Genomic DNA, 18,801 nt, shown 5'->3' with positions numbered 1-18,801 from the left:
TGAAGGAGTTTTGTGTCCCTTATTTGGGGATTTTTTTTGCATTCTTTCCAACCAACAGCCTTTAATTAGAATTAATTAGAAAAATTGTTTCACTTGGAGAACCACTGCCTTAGAAGATGATTCAGGGAGCAGATAAACTCATTATACTTTGGCACCTCAACTCTGCAGATTCTGCCTCTGAGAAAAGAGCCACCACCACTGATGAATTGCTGACACATGCTACGTGGTATCAGGTTTGTTTCATTTGCTCAATAACAAGCAACTTGCATGAAAGTATCCGCAAATTCTTCAAAACACTGTGACAAAATTTGGGGAACAAAAGAACAGAACATCTGTTTTGTATTATAGTTCAAACACTGAGACCTTGGAAACATCTGTGCACTATTAGTGTGGAAGGTAGGGCATTTGCCTCTTGTCTGTGTCAAGCAGCTTTTCTTCCAATGAACAATTTGTGCTGATGGACAGATCACACACATGCTCTTTGTAATCACCCAGAGTTTTCAGTTTCTCTGGTTCCAGCCAAAAGATTGGCTTTTTATTTAAACTTTAAACAAATCTCAAAGTAATAAAAACATCCATCTCAAATATCTTTCCTGATATAATTGAAAGCTGATGTTTGAGCATTTGCAATTTGGGATGTGCATGAATAATGTAACAATCCTATAAATAATCATATAATCAAATGAATAATTATATACCATGATCTCCTGTTATAAGCACAGACAAAACATAATGTTGACACATATTTTAAACTGTGCATCATGTACAGTACTTACATCATTTGAAGTTATGGATACTTTGGTTGACGGCTTTTTTTGTGCAAAATGTCAGTTGACAAAATGTCAGAAACAAACTATATGAAAATGAAAGACACAGCTCCTCTCGGCCCAGTCATAAGAAAAGCCACAAATATTCAGTGGGTTATTGTGGCAAATGAGTTCTTGTCATCTCTCCAGTATGAGTAGATGGCATCGTTCCTTTTGGAGGACGGTGCGTCTTTCTCTAATGATGCCTAGATCCCTGGACTCCATCACTCCTCAGTTTGCTCCTCCTGGTACGTAGTGACAGAGATTGACCTGTAAGGGTCCAGCACCATCTGAGCACAGCGGATGATGGTCACCAACAAGAAGAAGCAGAGGACGAAGAAGAAGAAGAGGGCAAACCCGAGGTCCACATCCACTTCCAGTCTGGCCACGGGGAGGATCGGTGGGTCCATGCTGACAAATCCACAAACTCCAAAGACAAGACCCAGTCTTGAAGTCAATCTGTTGACTTCCACCAATGTGGTTCCTGAAATTCTTGTAATTACACCAAAATAAAGTGACTGTTAGATATTTATCTATACATACTCATCCAGCTCCTCTCTTTATGTTCACAGACAATCCATCGCTGACTGTGCAGTTTCTATGTGAGAACCCCAAACTGAACTCCACAATCCTTTCCACATGGTCTCCCAGCCTTGACACCTCGGCCACTGTCTTCAGGATGGATTGGTGGACACATGGAGCCCCATTTGGCACCTGTGTCCTGCATGAATAGTTAATAAGGGGTTTGGTAACGATCAGGCCGTTCCTGAGATTAGAACAGCGAGGCAACTCTCTGGTCTCTTCAGGACATGAGACCTTTACAGGAGATGACACCTTAACAAGAGTCACTGGATCCCTGGACACTACAAGGTTTGGACACATGACAACATGACCAAGATGTAGCCATAGACACGTTGTTAAGGCTTTGTGTGATGTGCTGAGCTCTACACACACCCCTGCACACACACTCAAAGTGTAAGTTATTTTATGACCAATATGTCAAGGAAAATAAGGGAAGAGACGTAAAAAGGAAAGAGAAGGTTGAGGAAGAGAAAGAGGATATGACGCCTTGGTGGCAATCCACTTGAGAGCGGTTGGAAACTGATCCTGACCAAAAAAAAATGCAGATTGCTTGTATCCTGATGCCACCACGGAAACACACACACACACACACACACACAAGTCAAGAGCACGGATACTAAGCAGTGGATCTGAACAAAAAGCTGGGGCAGGGGTGTGTTTGTATTGAAACAGTAGGACAAGATTTATAGCAGATGTCACTCAAGTGCAACCCAAACAGAGTACAGTTGACATCGTGAGCCAACCTTAGAGCAGTAGTGGCATTAATTCAGCCTGTTTTCACCCCCAGGCTGTGAAAGAGAGGAGGGAAGGAGGAAGGCAGAAACTGATCCCGGTAGATACCCACTGATCTCGTCTCCTTGCGTCTTCACCGATACACAGAAAGGAGGAAGAAAACGGATACAGGCCAATCAAAGGAAGGATGGCTTTAGTTTCCTCACCAGAGAAGAACAACTGTTTGAAGGAAGTAAATACATGAATGCAAGTAACTGAAGGTCTGAGGTCGGTGCAGCACAAATTGCAGACCAGCCTTTTAATTTTGACAATATAACAATTTAATACAAAAACCAAACATTCTCTCATTTAACATTTCATATACATATACAGTATATTTATATATTTGTGTTTCTATGAGTGATAAAAGTTCACATCATTGGAAAAAAACCTGGATACAGAGCAACCAAAAATGTTTTCAAAAATAACAAAGACAACACAGTCACCAACAAGATGAGAGTTGGACAATTATCAACATGGGTTTACATACAGTTACATAATTTGCCGTCATGAGTGTGCAAGTGTTACACTCGAACAATGGAAGAAGGGTCAAATTTAAACCAACACCACACATTTACTTAAACTTAAATATTTTTAAGAAGCATTATCTTTCATCCTGCAACATTCTCCTAAAACTCAAACTTACCAAAAATTGATTGTAAAACACAGGTGGTTGGATCTTCGGCCAACATTCAGTCCTAATCCAAATGTTTGTCACAAACAACAGGACAAAACAATGAGAAAAGCAAAATCTTCGGAACATTCGCATTTGTACATTGTCTTACTTTTAGCTCCGTTGATTCCATTTTAATCCTTAATACCCTGATCACACCATTAATAACACATAGATCAGAAAAGGGCAACGGAAAACTCAAGTGATCATTAAAAGTTTAAAAATAACAAATTAAACACTAGGGAAACATTTCAATTAAAATCAAACATTACTACCACATTTTCTCCAATTCAAAATAACATTAATTAAGGAAAACATTAATAACAATGAAGAATGGCTTTAAAAGTACGCAGTTCCTGCTTGTTAATTATTGCTGTATGATTTTTTTTTTTTTAATTTCTTTTACAAAAGAAGTACAAAAAGCCCATACTTGGTACAGGGTAACGCAGGATGACAGATAATAGTAAATCAAGCAAGTTTGAAAACCTATGACTGTGTTAAAGTTGATAATGATACTGTACGCATACATTTAACATACATACACACATGCATACTGTATATATGTATATGTAGGCAAAAAAAAAGATTGTATACATTTCACCTTGACAAACAGTATGTAGCCATTGTAACACTGTGTGTCTGTGTTGTTAAAGTACATGAAGAAAAACAAAAGTTCCTTAAGAGGCAAAACAAAACGATAAAAATTTATAGGTGAAGCCACCAATGTACATAGAAAACTGTACTCAATAAAAATCTACACAATGTAGAAGCGCTCCATGAAAGCAGTGCTGACATGCAGAGACATGCTGTGGATTTAAAACTGTGAGTGAGGTTAGCACAGACATTGGTGGTTTGCGTGCAACAGCTTTGAAATCTTTCTCTTTTTCAAAATCACCAAAACTGTATATCCCTGCAATTTCCTGAGAGTTTAAATCAACGATTGGTGTGATTAGGCTACATGCTAAAGGGTAAAACAGCAAAATACACTCTTCATCAATGCCTGAGAAAAACCAGGAATATATTAGAATAAAAGGCCTTTGTTTGCACATGTGTGTGCACTTCCTATTTAAGTTTTTTTTACCAGAATGTAGGTGTTATTGTGCAGTCTATTCAAGTGTGGTTGTGTGATTGTGCGCTTTTATATATTTATATATCTCACATATCTACAACATAGATTGTCGAGCTTTGGGCAGTGCTAGCTAAAGATTTCTCTTACAATGGCTGGAATATTGTTAAAATAATGATCTTTTAGTCAGTAGCAAATCCTTGATTTTCCTTTCCTATATATCTGCAGTCAGATATATCCCTCCATTTTTAACTGGCTCATAGCAGTGCAGTTCAAGCCATGCGAAGCAAGGGAAGAGTGCTACTCTCAGGAGCAGGAAGAAAACAGGAGCAGAAGAGCGAAATAAGAGAGTGTGAGGGCAAAAACAGTCAAGAAGACTAGGGGGTGAACCAACAGTATTCACCAGGTCACTCGTTAAACGACGGGTACATGGGAATCTCAAAGTCATCACTGTTGAAGTTCGCAGGCTGGTCCAGCATAGACAACACATCCTGAATCAGAAGGAGAGAAACAAAGAAACTTTATTTAGGAGACAGAGACTTGGGAGAGTATTTGTGAATGCTGGGCAGGTTAAGTTCGTGTCACTCACAGGAAACATGTCTTGCTGGTTGCCCTGAGCGTGAGGATGCTGCTCTGCATTACTCTGAGAGTGCTGCTGGCCCTGCCACTGGGGCCACACTGCCTCGGCTGCTCGAGACGGAAACTGGGCCCCTGATTGATTGCCATCTGGGATGGAGAGCAGAGGCGTGAGAGAGCGCAACGATATAAGCCGAGAGACATGGATTCAGACATGCATGTGCGCAACCTACTGTAACCGTTGGTGTTGAGGCTGGCACGAGCGTTCATTTGTGGGTAGTTGGCACCGCTGGTGGGGGTGGGAGCGGCACCTGTAGGCATCTGACCACAAGAGTTGGAAGAGCTACCTCCAAATCCTCCCATGGGTGCAAAGGATGGAGACATGGTCTTTGGGGCCTGGGGAGCCACCTGCTGGTTACAATTCATGCATTTATTGACTAGAAGTTGGGCAGGATCGATAATGTTGCAAATGACAATAATTATTGTCGTTTGCTGCCGATGACAACAGGTGTCTCTTGATCAACCAGCACTGAAATGTTCAGTCCTCTACAATAACTGGAAGAGACACATGAAAGTGTCATTCTATCAAGTCCCTGGCTTACCTGGTTGTTATTAAATTGTGGTCCAGCTCCAGCTCCAGGCCATCCTCCTGCCGGTCCTCCATGCAAGGGGCTGCCAGTGCTGGAAGGGGTAACCGACTGCGGGGCTCCATTGGGACGAGACATCCGAGCCAGCATCTGCCCTGCCGAGTGGGTTGGCTGCGCCATCTGTGGAGTCATATTGACTGGCCTGCAGAGAAAAGAAAAGAGAGTGAGCGCTCTGAAAATAAAATTAAAACTCAACTCAATGTTGAAATAAACATGTGCAAAAGATTCACTGTGAATCCAAGCTATATTAAAGTCAGCATAACAGCTACTTGAAACATGTTGTACATGCTTTCAGGAATTCATTCTGAAGGAGCAATAATAAAGGCACCATCTGCACCCACTTAAAGCACATGTGGGAATGTGGTAATTGTTGTTGTATATCAGCCAATATCATACACAAACCGTATCCATGTGATCCAACAGGCAAAATCTTCAGATATGGCAGGTTACATAAACACAAGTCAGATCTGAAAAAACAAGCTCAACTAGAGGTGCCAGTAAATGCTTGTTTCTGCACTGTGTCATGTTGTTTGCATGAGAGATTATACAATGGAGTTACTGTGTCTGGTAACTGACATTCACTGCCTAGAGAAGAAATCCCCAACATATCGGTATGTGACAGCAGACAGACACACAACTGAGTCACTATGAAGCACGAAGATGACAGTGTTTACTAAACAAAATTAATACCAATTAGGTGAACTTTTGTTTTGAAGCTCAAGATCTGGTGAACATGCAAATACATGCAGACTCGTGTACATATACAGTAAGACTTCCTACCTGTAAGCGTCATTGGGTCGATTAGCAGTGAAGTTATTGGCTGGAGGGTAAATCTGTGTGGAAGGAGTAGAGGTGGAGGGCATGGCCTTGGTCTGATCTGGGCCTTGAAAAAGGGAGGAGTAGAGCTCTGGCTTCTCGAGGCTCTTGCTGTGGTCTGGTCCTGCAGCTGTGACAGGCTGCACCGGCTGGACTGGCATCTGAGGACCACCAAAACCATCCGTCAGCAATCACTATTCAAAACTTTTGAAGTATTCAAGTGGGGAAGAGCTGATCTGACTTGAATTTGAGCATTTATCATTATATCCGGAAAGTCCTTGAAATAAAAATTTCCCTCAATGCTCCAGTTCACTTTAATTTAGTGTTTATTGGAGCTGTCAAAGTGCTGTTGTACATGAAAGCCATACTCATAGGGCAGAGGTTGTTATGATGCTATGTAAAACCCTCTGAGACAAACTGCTTGTAAAAATGGGCTGTACAGGGTTACAAATAGAGAAACAGGCTAGGGCTTTGAATTGGGTAGCAAAACACCAACTTTTTTGAAGCACACAATAAAATACAGATCAATGAAAGCATGGAACTCCTTACCACTGCCAATAACTAAACCCACACACAAATTAACATTTAAAAAGCAAATAAAAATATATCTTGGAATTTCATATCTGTAAAATAACATACGCACACATACACACAAAGGGTTTTATGTAGGGTAGTAGGGTTTCTTGTTGTCATTTTCATTTGTTTTACCCTTTTATTTTATTCTATTTTATTGTGTATTGTGTAATGTTATTTTATTTTATAACCACTGTACATTGGAGTATCTTACATACATTATTTGATGTAGATGGCAATCCGATTGTGCAGAATTAATGTAAGTTTTTGTTGACTTGTCTTTTTCGTGTTGTGATTGTAGATGTATGTTTAAATGTACTGGTTTTAAATGTGGATCCTAGGAAGACTAGCGGTGCTCTAGTGCGCAGCTAATGGGGATCCAAACAAATAAAACTAAAACATAAAACATATGATCCAGAATTTGAACCTGCTAGATTGGACGGGGGCTTTAAACAGTGGGTTAGGAGAGGTATCACATCTTTTTCTTCCCTCATTTCTATGAGTTAATTTCAGATACATTTGGACTGGAAAAGCAGGTCTTCCATAGATACCTGCAAGTCAGAGACTATTATAATATAAAATTACAAATCAAAGAGGAGAAGGAATACAATTTCATTTCTATATTTCATGATGCATACCCAAAAAAAGACAATAAAAAGTTGGTCTGAAGAATATATGGAAGCATACAAGTCTCTAAAATCATTCTACGATATCCATTAAACAAAAATGGGAGAGGGAGTCAGAAACACAAATATCAGAAGAGATCTAGATAGAAATGTGTGAGACACAAGCGACCACTTAAAACTCAAGATCGTTAAGAGAGTTCGGCTGGAAGAAATGTAGTGAGATTTTTCATAACCCCTAAAATAACAGCACTGCAAACAGGCTCACAGAGCCAAGGCATCTGTTGCAGACAATGTGGAACCTCTACGGCTAATCACTTTCATGTTTTTTGGGCCTGTCTGAAAATCATAGGGGTGGATTTAGATTTCTCTTTTGTTACTTTATATCTCGGTAAAATTCTGGAAAAAGTCCTACACAAGGATAAATACTTACTGAAGATTCTTTTGGCAAGTAGTAGGAAAGCTATAACCAGAAAATGGTTGCAACTAGATCCTCCAACATTGGTCCAGTGGCACGGGATCATTCAAGAAATTTACTGTATGGAGAGACTTACTTTTGTTTTAAGGCTTCAGTCGGCAAAATGTACTGAATGCTGGGAAAATGGATTGTGAATGCACCTTGAATAGTGTGACATTATACCATGATGTGTGTGTGTGTATGTGTAAAATAATATTTTGATTTTAACTGTAACACCCATGATGATCTCATGTTCTTTGTACATGTAATTAAAAAAACAGGCCTATACAAATAAACGTGCCTTGCCTCAAATGCCTGTATAGTTTCTGCCTGCACATCCTTGCACATCAACTCACATCTAAGATGTTATCTAATAGTGAGTTAATATATCTAATGACCTTCACAACAGAAGAAGAAAATGGTCAAAATGAAGACTCATAAGATATACACTGGACAAGTGAAAACAAAAGCAACAATGCAATCTTAAGACAATTTGCCAGGGTGTGAACTTCTCTCTTTAGCACTCTTACACAACCACTTCTGTCACGTTTCATATGTGTGCAACCATGTGAAATAATGTTAACGCCTTCCAGAGGAAATCAACTAAAAATGTCACTGATCTGTGAAAATCGAAATATTGGTACCGGTATGCAGCTTTTATCACTCCACAAAAATACACTCATTGGACTATTATCTGTGGCGATTGTTTGTAATTTGAGGTATTACTTTACTGTTTTCCGTTAGTGATGACGCATTTGATGTTAATACGGTGCTAATAAAACATTATCGCAAAGTAGTAATTACTATGCTGTACTTCCTATGAGGAAGTACAGTGTTGTTCCGTCAATGGTGATACTTTGTGTAACACTAGGGGATGTAACCACAATTTTATGACTCTAGTACTGGACATGTACAATCATGTGTCCACACGTGTGTGCTCTAACCTGTGAGAGGGTGATGGGTCCGGCCTCATACAGACCGTCTCTGGCTCCGGCTCCCTCCAGCTCTGCCTGCTGCTGCTGCTGGAACTGCCTGGAAGGGGAAAGAGAGAACCAGAGAAAGGGGTGTTGATTTGAAGTTGGTTTTTAAATAGCCTCATTTCCATTTCCATGCCCCTCCACTGTTGAGTGAGAAATCCCAAACACCTGCTGGCAAAATAGCACTCAACCCGCCACTGGTCACCATGGCAACAAAAGAAAAAAGGAGGACAGAACAGGAAGAGAGTGACAAGCTTCAGCAGAGAAAGGCCTGTGAGGTAAATACACACCTCTAACATGCTACACCACCTATTAGAAGTTTATCTTTTTACCATAGGCTACATGAAAACAACTATGAGACATGCTTTTTATTAGACCACAGCTCAATTTTCCCAACGCTACAGGGCAACAGAGATAAATAAAATGGAGAGAAGAATCACCCAGGGTGGGAAATGACGACAGAACCAGAAGGACTAGAGCTTTCTAGAAACAGCAGTAGTCTCCCATGAAGAAGCAGCCCCCGTTCTCCCATGCAGGGGGACAGTCAGGTCCGGTCTCACCTGGTGGCCACCTGCCCCGGGCTGAGCACTACCGGAGGGCCACTTGGGCTGCTCTGACCCAAGGTAGGGGGCAGCAAACCCCCTGGGGAGGAGATGGGAGTGAGGGGGTCCTGAGTCGAGTTTCTACTGCCCCACAATGAGACGGGCGCAGAGGAGAGGTGTAGGGAGAGAGCGATCAGTGTGTGGTTACGGTATGGTAATGGGGGGTTGAGGGCGATCGGTACGCGTTCAGAAAGAGGGATCTTTCAGCAGTTACAGTTGACCACATCAGTGGTTTCATTATGTGTTGTATTCGGTTGTGCAACAATGTTACATAATCTTTAGTATTGGTTTGAATAAACCTCTGAATAAACCTCAGGCTATATGAAGAATGACTCACTTGACATTGACATTGGTGCAGATGATATACTCAATCTCCTCTGAAAATGGGTTTTGGAAGGTGAAGGAGCTGGTTCTCATCCAGATCCATTCTCTCGATTTGGAGCGGAACCGAAACATCACTGACAAAACCTGGCCCTTCAGCTTCATCACCTGAGGAGACAAGTCCGACATGACAAACACTCACGATGTGTTTACAACCGTTTACACACAACAGCCCAGGCTATTGTGAAATATCAGGTTATACATAAAACTGAACAACACTTAACTCCGACGGTGAGAAAGAATCAGTCAAGTGCTAAACTGGTGAAATTTTTACAGTTCTTTTTAGACGTGAAGCACAGTTTATCTAATACATTAATTTATTCATGGCAGTTTTCCTCAATAATACCCACCACACATGGTTTCCTCTTTCACTTGTTCAAATAGGTAAAATCTCATTTCATTGTATCGGTGTGCACAAGCACACCGACTTGCACTGCTCTTCCTCTCTCAAACAGATTGACAATGGACCTATATCATATTGGGGGCCCTGTTGAAGCCCTGCTGCACTGGTGGGCTGTTTTTACCTTCACTGCCGTTCGTGGGTGGATTGAGTGAGCGCTCACCAGCCAGTCACAACTATGTCATGAACTCTCCCTCACCTGATCTGAGTCGGTGATAGCGGTTATTTCTTGGAACTAAAATGAAACAATGAGCTTATACTTTTTGCAGTAAAGCACTGTAAGCTTAACATCTTAAAATGTCCCCCGCCTCTGCAGTCAGCTGCCACCACAAGCAGAATGAAATTCAGAGGAAAAGACTGTAACAGCCTCTTATGGTCAATTTCAGTTTTGGTTTGACTTCACTTCACGTTTTACAGATAATACAAGGCTGCTATGCGTATTGATCTTTCTCTCATTCTGCAGGACTACAGCAGCAGCAGTAATAGTTATACAAATCCCCAAAGTGATGTCTCAAGTCAGCTTTTTTTTTTTTAAATGTGGAGAAAAGAAATGATAACACCTGGTCTAAATAACCCCCTGTTCCATAATACAGGATCAAAGACATCAGTATCGAAGAATCGTTGAACCCTTAAACATACCACACCCAAAACTGTACGGTTGAGTGAATTGAGTCAAGTTGCATTTTAGGTAATGCAGGTGTCTGGATTTGAAAAAGAACAAATGTAATAAAAGGATGATGATAACTCTGCTCTGCTGTATTGAGTTTTTAACTCTTTTGTGCAATGATTAACCGCAAGAGTACTCTTTGAAGTGCATGTAAACACACTGATGTGGTAATACAAACACAAGAGATAAGCAGGACTAAAACAAGTCCTCGAAAGCCTACGTATATTGGGACTGTCCTACCTGCTGGAAACTGTCTCTCAGTAAGCCCTGGTCCTCTGGGTGGGCGAACTCCAGGATATTCTTACCCAGCATATCCTAAAACAAAAACAGCAGATTACACAATCACCATTATCCCAGGTGACATTTAACACCATCTAGACGTGACATTTCCATCAGCCGCTCTGCTTACCTGAGGCTGGTAGCCGACAGTGGCCATGCAGCGGTGGTCTACAAAGGTGAACATGCCCTGGCAATTATGGCGTGAGATGAACTCTACTGGAACACTGATGCTGTTAATGTCTGTGTCGCTTGGGCAACAAGTCACCTGCGGGGGAAAAAAAGAAGCATTGTTTCTTTATCGTCACAATGTACATTAATAACATTTATGGACAAAACATTGGGAGAATGAGTTTCTAGTTTTGAATTGTTGAAAATATTATCACTGTTTTGCAACTCAGCAAATCAGGCGACAGGACAAAAGAACATTTCAAAACACGACGCAACTGCAAACATCAGCTGTAATCCACTTCAGATAAGACTGTAGATTGGGACCATGAAGTACTGCCTTGCGGTAGGTGTACATACAAGCTCAGAAATGTTTATTCTTGTATTGTTGGTCAGAGATTACACAATTGGCAGGGAAGGTTTCAGATCAGAGGCAAAAGGCTATATTGCCATAACTAAACAACTTTTTTCTCCTTTATGTCAACTACATACTATATTTAATATGGTACATCCATGATTAGTCACATATGATTACATGAGTGTAACTTGTATCAAATACACATGTGCACAATTCTGCATCAGTAACATCCTTTATACCTGTAATCTCCCAATAGCAACCAGACAGTAGCGGCTCCCCTGAGTGTTGTCTGCTTCGTCATCTGTTAATGATACCCCTACAAAACAAAAACAAAAAATAAACTCTTAACATGGGTATAGGGCATATTAACAGATGTATGGCGTATTAGAAGAGATGGCTTTATATCCTGGTCCTTACTGAGTTATTAGTTTTACCTGCAGGGGGCCAGGACTTGATGTATCCTGTACAGTGGACCACTACATATTGGGGCTCCCCTTCCTTGGCCGGACCTAAACCATTCCTGAGGGGAAGGAAGACATTATAAAATTATAATTAAATTTAGCCTGTAATAAAATCATGTTAATATGCATCTAATTGCTACAGGCCTGTTCCAGGTGTGTCAATGTGCCATAATCCTAACTCTGTTTTTAGACAAATAGATACATTTGTTTTTTTCCTCACCTGTTTCTATTCCTAAGGAAGTTCAGTCTGTTCATTGACAACGGTTCCACTGGACACGTGCCGCACCTTTAAACACAACCAGACACCAGATGAACAATGTATGCATCCTGGCACTTACACCAATATAAATACTGAGCTGCATAATATTAATTCTAGTAGGATTCACACCTCATTCTGCAGATGAATGATCGACGGGCCCCCATGCTCATTCTGGCTGATGACTGCTGGCTTTCTTTCTTCACTGTCCCTGTCTTCAAGTCCAACATCCTCCCTTTAAAGACAAGCAAGAGAGCGCATTGAGTCAATCATGGGTGCACTGGGGGGTGGGGGCTGCTACCGCGTGTCTGAGTGCTTCATACCAGTGTTGTTATTTTCTGCAGTCGAGAGCTGCTCCCTGAGCTTTTCTGTGTCGTCTGGATGGAGCTGATCATAAAGGGAGGAACCAAGCCATTCAGGCTGTGACTGGTTGAGGACGGGAGTCAGGGAGTCCGAGACGTATACAATGCGACCAGTCTCACAGGACACCACAAATAGGAAGCCATCGGCTGCCTCCAGGATGAGGTGCTTCAGTTCCTTCAGACACAAAGCATCAAAGGACAAGGATTAGAGATCAGTGGAACGTGATACGAGTGTGTAAATTATAACCCTTTCTCTTCAGAGCACACGTTTGCCTTTGTCCCTGTAACTAATATCAACACTGTTGTCAAGGGGAGCGCATGTGTTGACCGTCAACAGAACTCAAGTTGCGCGTTTGCGTTAAGAGATGCACTGATCCGGTAATAACATCGGACATCGGCCCAGATATTGATTTAATAGCTAAATCAGGTATCGGATGATTGGGCTGTGACGCGTGCTACATCATTAAGAGCAGCACATGCAGCATGCCGGTAGACAACACACAGAGCAACAACGTTTCACAAAGTTAGGAAAGTAATGTTAAAGTCAAGCCTGATGCCTTCACTCTCTTCTGCATAGCATGGTATAGAGTTTATCAATTCAACAGTGGTATTGGATCAGCACCAGGTATCGGCCGATACGCTAAGCCCAGGTATTGATATCAGTATTGGGGCTGAGAAAGCCGAATCGGTTCATCTCTAGTTTTTACCTGTTAACACAGAGCTTTAACAGGAAGGAGTACAATACTTATAGTCACCAAGACCCCATGTAAAAAAATCATAAATTTGGTTTTGAACAGTTTTCAAGCTGTCCTAGGCCTGGAGGGAACGCATACAGAGTTTGGTAAATGAAACCACGATCAGCTTTGACATAACAAATTTAGATTAAAACAGCTACAGAGATGGTCTGCGGAAAATAGTAACTGACTGTGATGCGAGAAAAGTTGCAATTTTGAAAAGGTGCTACTTTCACTCCTCCGTCACTCTATTTCCACTGAACTCAGAGGTATTAGTGGGAACAACACTTACTGAGAAACCCAAGTAATTAATTACTTAATTTAGTTTCACACAAAACAGTCTTGACACGATTCTCTCGACATTGTCCAGAATTGCCCTTTAACACATCCAACACACATGTAGCGATTGTCTGTGTGAAATTCATTCACAGCAACTGGAAATACTCCTGTTTGTTCGGGCAAGCATTGGTGCCTATGTAAAGCGCACAGAAGAAATGATTGACATGTGATCAACACACCCACTCCCTCATGAATTCTCCAAGAGTCAATTTAATGTGCAGTTCAACTGACTCAGATGTTACTGTTCACACATTTACTGTAGTTCCTCTTAATAATGTCTAGAAACGTTCACAGCCGCAGAGCATGTGTGACAGCAGCTTGGATTGCTCATACCTGGTCGGTGAGAAAGGAGGGTTTGTATGACCCATCTGTGTTGGTATTGCCGCTTCCTCTAAGAGACTTCATATGGGAAACAGCCATTCGTAGGATGGTTAGTTTGTCTGGTTTCCGAGCGAGAGCACTGCAGGTGGGCACCATATCTGACAACTCTGTGATGTAGGCGGTCATCTTGTTCCGCCTCCGCCTCTCAATCTCACTGTGGTTCTCCCTGCAGTGAGGAAACAAGGGAGGGAGGCAGAGGTGGAGAGGATAGGAGGGATAAAGATGGGTGAAAAAGGCAGGTGGACAACATGGAGTAGAGTTTAGAGTTAATGTTGCAATGCAAGTATGCCAATTGAGAAGAAGGGGTGGAAATGAGAGAAGGTGAGAGAAATGCTGGACGCACAAAACAATAAAGTGTTGTCAATGATCCATCGAAACGATGGTGAGAAAGCAAGTGAGCCTGGTCTTTCACGGCCAGTTGGTGTGACAAAAGAGTGCAGAAAGAGAAAGACCCTTCAGATGCCCTGAGAGGGGGGAGAGAAAAGAGACAGAGAGGACAGTTGCTCAAGAGGAAGGGATTACCACAGTGAAAGAAGTCCCCGACTCACACACACAGCACAGCGGTTAGTGACACACATCACAGTGGTGGGTTGAGATAGACAACCAGCTGCCGAGGGCAAAGAAGCAGAACATTCTGACAGGCACCAAAACGGATGCACAGAGCGGCAAAATATACCGGTAATGTCGTACTGTCAAAACAACGATGTGCTGGGGTCCCAGCAGGACAGGATAGTATTTGATCAGTGCATTCACTATTGATATGAATACAAGCAGGAGAGGGAGCCTTCCACAGTGGTACAGGCCATACCTGGCTAGTTTTTCCTTATCTGCAAAACTTTGATCTTCTTCCAAAAACCTGGAAATGAAACCAACCCACTAAAAAAACTGGCCCAAAAAAATCACAACCAAAAATAAAAAGAAGCTTAAGACTAAAAAAAGAAAAGGAAAAAAAACATGGAAAGGAGAGGGAGCTCAGCATTGACATAATAATAGTGTCAACATTGTATCTCCCACACACATTTATCTCTCCTAATACACCTCCTACCTGGCAAAGCGCTCTTTGTCATTGTTAGAGCCTCCTGTGTCATCATCACACCTAAGAAAGAGAGAAACACTGCTGTTATCTCAGCAGCCAGGAAAACTGAAACACTGATTGATTAAACTCATCATTTGTGCTTTATCACATGTCAATCTGATACAAAACGTACCTAAACAACTTGCTTCCGTCGTCATCATCAAAGTCAGGCCTGCAATGTGGTGAACAATGTTACATGAGAAGTTTCACACAAATATTCTCACAAGAAATTTTGACCACAACAAACGAAAGCAAAAGCGTCTCCGTCAGCAAGTACACATAACACGATGCTGCTGACAAAATAAACCGCTAAAACACACAAACACACTTACGCTGCTGGTCTCTTGTTGGTCCCTTTTGGCATGACAGTCCGGCCACCTGCTTGGGTCCCACTTTCCCCCATACCCAGATTTGGATCTGGCAACTCTATAAATAACACGGAGAGACAGGTGATTTCCTATTGTGCCTCTAGCACTGCAGAGGAAACTCAACTATACCCAGGGGACCTCACGACCAGAGGCCAGACTCACGTTATAACGCACACTGACATTGACTTTTTATTTCACAATGTATTAAATATATATAAAAACAACACATTAAACTGGTAACATGTGAACAGTCGAGTCGGTGAAGCAAACAGTTGGCAGCTAAGATCATCGCAACCTCCGAGCTAAGCTCCGGCTAAAACGACAGATACCAATCATATGGGCAGCGTTTTCTAAAAAAAAAATATAAAAACCTATGGACAGAGTAGAGTCAACCACGACCTGGTCGTCTCTCTACTCAACGTTTCGTTTCTTTAAACTGTCTGGACAGTGTTGTGGCCGCTGTTAGCCGGCTAGCGTGCTAACAGGCTAACTGACGCTTATGCAAGACACAGCCAGTACCGCTGTGGCGTTAGCTTAGCATCGCTGAGCTAACTGAGCCGCTGCTGTCACGCTATCTTCAGGAAAGTGTCCACTGAAGCTGCAAAGGACACAAAAACACCCAGAAAACCATTAACAGGCGCCCTGGGCCGTGTAGCTGACTGTCGCTGTGAGTTTTATTGCACTTTACCTGGGTTTGAAGAGGACATGTCCGTGTGGAATAACATAAACAAACAACTTCGGCTGAGAAAAAAAAAAAATCCTCAAAACCCCCGCCCCTCCCCCTCGCTAGCTGAGAGAGAGGCTAACCAGAGCCTCGCCGATTTCCTCCCTCACGACTTCACTTTGTCCGATAAAATGTCCAACCCCGCGGCTGCTGCAGCTCCGGAGCGACGCGAGGGTTTAAAACAACAGGCGGAACAAACGGGTTGTCTCCTCCGGTGCCAGTTCCCCGGTTTTCTCCCGGTTTAAAGCCCCTACCAGTTAAAGATGGCGGTGCGAGCTAGCGGAGCTACAGTCCGTCTGTCTACACTGTTTTCTTTCCTCCTCTCTCTCTCTATTGGACTCCGCAGCCGCCAGATACAAATGACGCGACATGTTGGGAAATCCATGTCGTGCTCCGCCCCGGCGCTGCTGACACACCGAGGACGGAGGGACCTGCAGGTCTGATGCCCCCCCAAAACCCTCAGGATACAGTCTATGGATGAGACAGAAACAGGATCATAAACGTCCCAGGTAACAAGTAATGTTCAAGGGTCCAGGCTTTCTCTATGAGGGCATTTTGCCCCTAAAAATCGAGACAGTGCAAGTAAAGTTTTCATCTATTTGAACATATGTGCAACCAGCAAAATTTTCTTTTTTTCTGTTTTCTGGTAAAGGGGTGACTCAAATAATCTGGAATCTGTCATTACATGAATCATGAATGAATGAGAAGGGAATTTACAGATTTACAGTGTGCACCCTTGAATTTCCTGATTGCGCTCCTAAAAATTTAAGTTTGTGGCCACTATCCTAGTATTTAAGTTAGTCCGGAGCCCTGTGAGGGATCTGCAGGTCTGACTGAGGAGGGGGTGAAACAAAAACCCCTTCAGGATGAGACAGAAATAGGAACATAAACGTCCCAAAATATGAAATGAAACCAACGTTAAAAAGGTGAGGATAGACCACATCTGGAAACTCACACATTACACCAGCACAAGGGGTTATTGTTGTTATCATATGGAGTAAGTAACTTGAATAATACATAGGCTACTGTATTTTAACATTTAAGTTTGTTTTCTGTATTTTTATATTCAAGAGCAAAAAGTACTACACAAGTAGGCCACTTTAAGCACTTGTAGTGAACAACAAAGAGTTCACTGCTGCTTAAGTGGAGGTGCGTGACTAAGTTAAGTAAAGTGTGCTCATGCTCAGCTGATCCCTCTCAGGTTATTGTTTTTAAAGGATTATTATGATGACATAATAAATGTGTAAACATCATTTTAGTGTTCTAGCTGGTTGAGAGTGCTGGTTATTACTTTATAAACACGACTGCTTTTTTTTAATCTATTAACAATTGATTTTTGTTAGATGATCACATCTGTGTGTGTGTGGTGTGTTTGCTGACATGCCACTTAACAAGTGAAAACAGTTTCACAGGGTTGTCATTGTGATTCATCATCTTTGCTTTTATTATTAACAATACTTAGGCATCAATAAACAAAAAAGAAATAAAATAAAATAAAAAAACACTGTAATTAGGACACACTGTTTCTTCTGTATCGACAGGGAAGAGAGGTTGCTGGTTGGTCTGGGTTAGTACAAAAGAACGTAGTGGAATGAGGGTGAGTTTGAGAGGAAGAGCAGAAAAGTGATTGATGTATGAGAGAGTGGGGAGAGGACGATCTAGTCTTTGAGTTGAATTTGTGATGTGAGGTGAAGACAGGAAAGAAAAGGAGAGGACATGAAGACAGGAGAGAAAGCTTCCCATACATTACAGATAAGGCACTTGACATACAAAAAAAATTAAAGCATAACAACGAAGCGGCAACATTTATTACTTCATTTAAAACTGACACTGAACCTCTAAAAGCAGATTTCTTAAAAAAAAAAAAAAAAAAAAAGTCATCTGTAAACCCGTTTCATACACAGAATCATACCAAAATCATTCACTTAGATCAACACTTTAATCGTCACCAAGGTTAAAGGACAATTCCGGGCAAATTCAATCTGGGGCTCTAGTTTCCTAATATTTTAGGTCTAAAAGAATTAATCTGAAGATTTTCTTTTTAATTGCTCCTGTTTGCAGTAGTTCTGTCTGTCCCTGCATCGCCACGGCAGCGCTGAATGGGAGCGGACCGATCTTAGACTGTTTACATCCCTCAAAACCGCAATTTGTTTCCACAGACATCGTCAGGTGGCTATTCAAACACACACCGAGGGATTTGTTTACTTGAAGCAAGCGGGCATGTTTGTAAACAGAGCTGTAATACAAAATCTTGTGAAGTCTCATCTGCAACTATGTTTACAGGCATGGATGTATTATATCAGATCCATGTTTACAGGTCGTCTGAAGTGCTCCCGTTTGTTTTATCAACAAAGGAATATCCACTCAGAGCCACAACGTCTTCGTAAGATCGGTCCGCTCCCATTCATCGCTGTAAAACAGAAGCAATTAAAAAGAAAATCTTAAAATTCCTTCTTTTTAGATCTAAAATATTAGGAAACTAAAGCTCCAGGTTGAATTAGCCTGGAATTTTCCTTTAATACATATAACCCCGGCTACAAGGCAGTGAACTGAAGAAATCTGGAAAAGATTGGTTAAATTTGGAAATGTTAATCCTGTTCTATTGCATTCGCCTTGATATAAAACTCCTTCATTTCAACAGAGCAACCCACTTTTACAATGATTTTAAGGAGCGTCATCGCT

General features: G+C 41.7%; 2 protein-coding genes across 16 annotated transcripts; both read right to left on the bottom strand.

The window, feature by feature from the left end:
- Positions 1 to 1,026: 1,026 nt before the first annotated feature.
- Positions 1,027 to 1,216, bottom strand: LOC146971827 (cortexin domain containing 2-like). The gene has a single exon (XM_085801239.1). The coding sequence runs from the start codon at positions 1,214 to 1,216 to the stop codon at positions 1,031 to 1,033; it is 186 nt and encodes a 61-aa protein (XP_085657365.1). The 3' UTR covers positions 1,027 to 1,030.
- A 2,497-nt stretch (positions 1,217 to 3,713) lies between these two features.
- arnt (aryl hydrocarbon receptor nuclear translocator) lies at positions 3,714 to 16,417 on the bottom strand. 15 transcript variants are annotated; one of them, XM_085801355.1, is made up of 21 exons: positions 16,084 to 16,417; positions 15,360 to 15,453; positions 15,161 to 15,199; positions 14,998 to 15,048; positions 14,761 to 14,808; positions 13,905 to 14,118; positions 12,460 to 12,673; positions 12,260 to 12,371; positions 12,101 to 12,157; positions 11,854 to 11,939; positions 11,659 to 11,735; positions 11,027 to 11,161; positions 10,858 to 10,932; positions 9,507 to 9,658; positions 9,128 to 9,253; positions 8,535 to 8,622; positions 5,902 to 6,098; positions 5,077 to 5,263; positions 4,708 to 4,885; positions 4,488 to 4,624; positions 3,714 to 4,389 (listed from the first exon to the last, which is right to left on the bottom strand). In XM_085801355.1, the coding sequence occupies exons 1-21, from the start codon at positions 16,118 to 16,120 to the stop codon at positions 4,306 to 4,308; spliced, it is 2,388 nt and encodes a 795-aa protein (XP_085657481.1). In that variant the 5' UTR covers positions 16,121 to 16,417; the 3' UTR covers positions 3,714 to 4,305. The 15 variants fall into 15 exon arrangements, with proteins under 15 accessions (XP_085657481.1, XP_085657480.1, XP_085657483.1 ...); XM_085801354.1 differs by having other exon boundaries at positions 12,101 to 12,166; positions 12,269 to 12,371; XM_085801357.1 differs by having other exon boundaries at positions 4,708 to 4,882; positions 12,101 to 12,166; positions 12,269 to 12,371.
- Positions 16,418 to 18,801: the final 2,384 nt, after the last annotated feature.

Source organism: Trachurus japonicus, chromosome 16 (genome assembly GCF_045865225.1).
Source record: "Trachurus japonicus isolate A0001 chromosome 16, Traja_1.0".
NCBI classification, from domain to species: domain Eukaryota; kingdom Metazoa; phylum Chordata; class Actinopteri; order Carangiformes; family Carangidae; genus Trachurus; species Trachurus japonicus.
Note: the sequence above shows the minus strand (reverse complement) of the source record. Positions and strands in the feature narration are given on the sequence as shown.

Coding starts and splice junctions, on each gene's coding strand:
- LOC146971827 (XM_085801239.1), bottom strand. CDS start 1,216: ATGGACCCACCGATCCTCCCCGTGGCCAGACTGGAAGTGGATGTGGAC.
- arnt (XM_085801355.1), bottom strand. CDS start 16,120: ATGTTATTCCACACGGACATGTCCTCTTCAAACCCAG. Junction 11,940..12,100: donor TTCCTTAGGAATAGAAACAG/GTGAGGAAAAAA, acceptor CCTTCCCCTCAG/GAATGGTTTAGGTCCGGCCA. Junction 4,886..5,076: donor CACAATTTAATAACAACCAG/GTAAGCCAGGGA, acceptor AATTGTAACCAG/CAGGTGGCTCCCCAGGCCCC.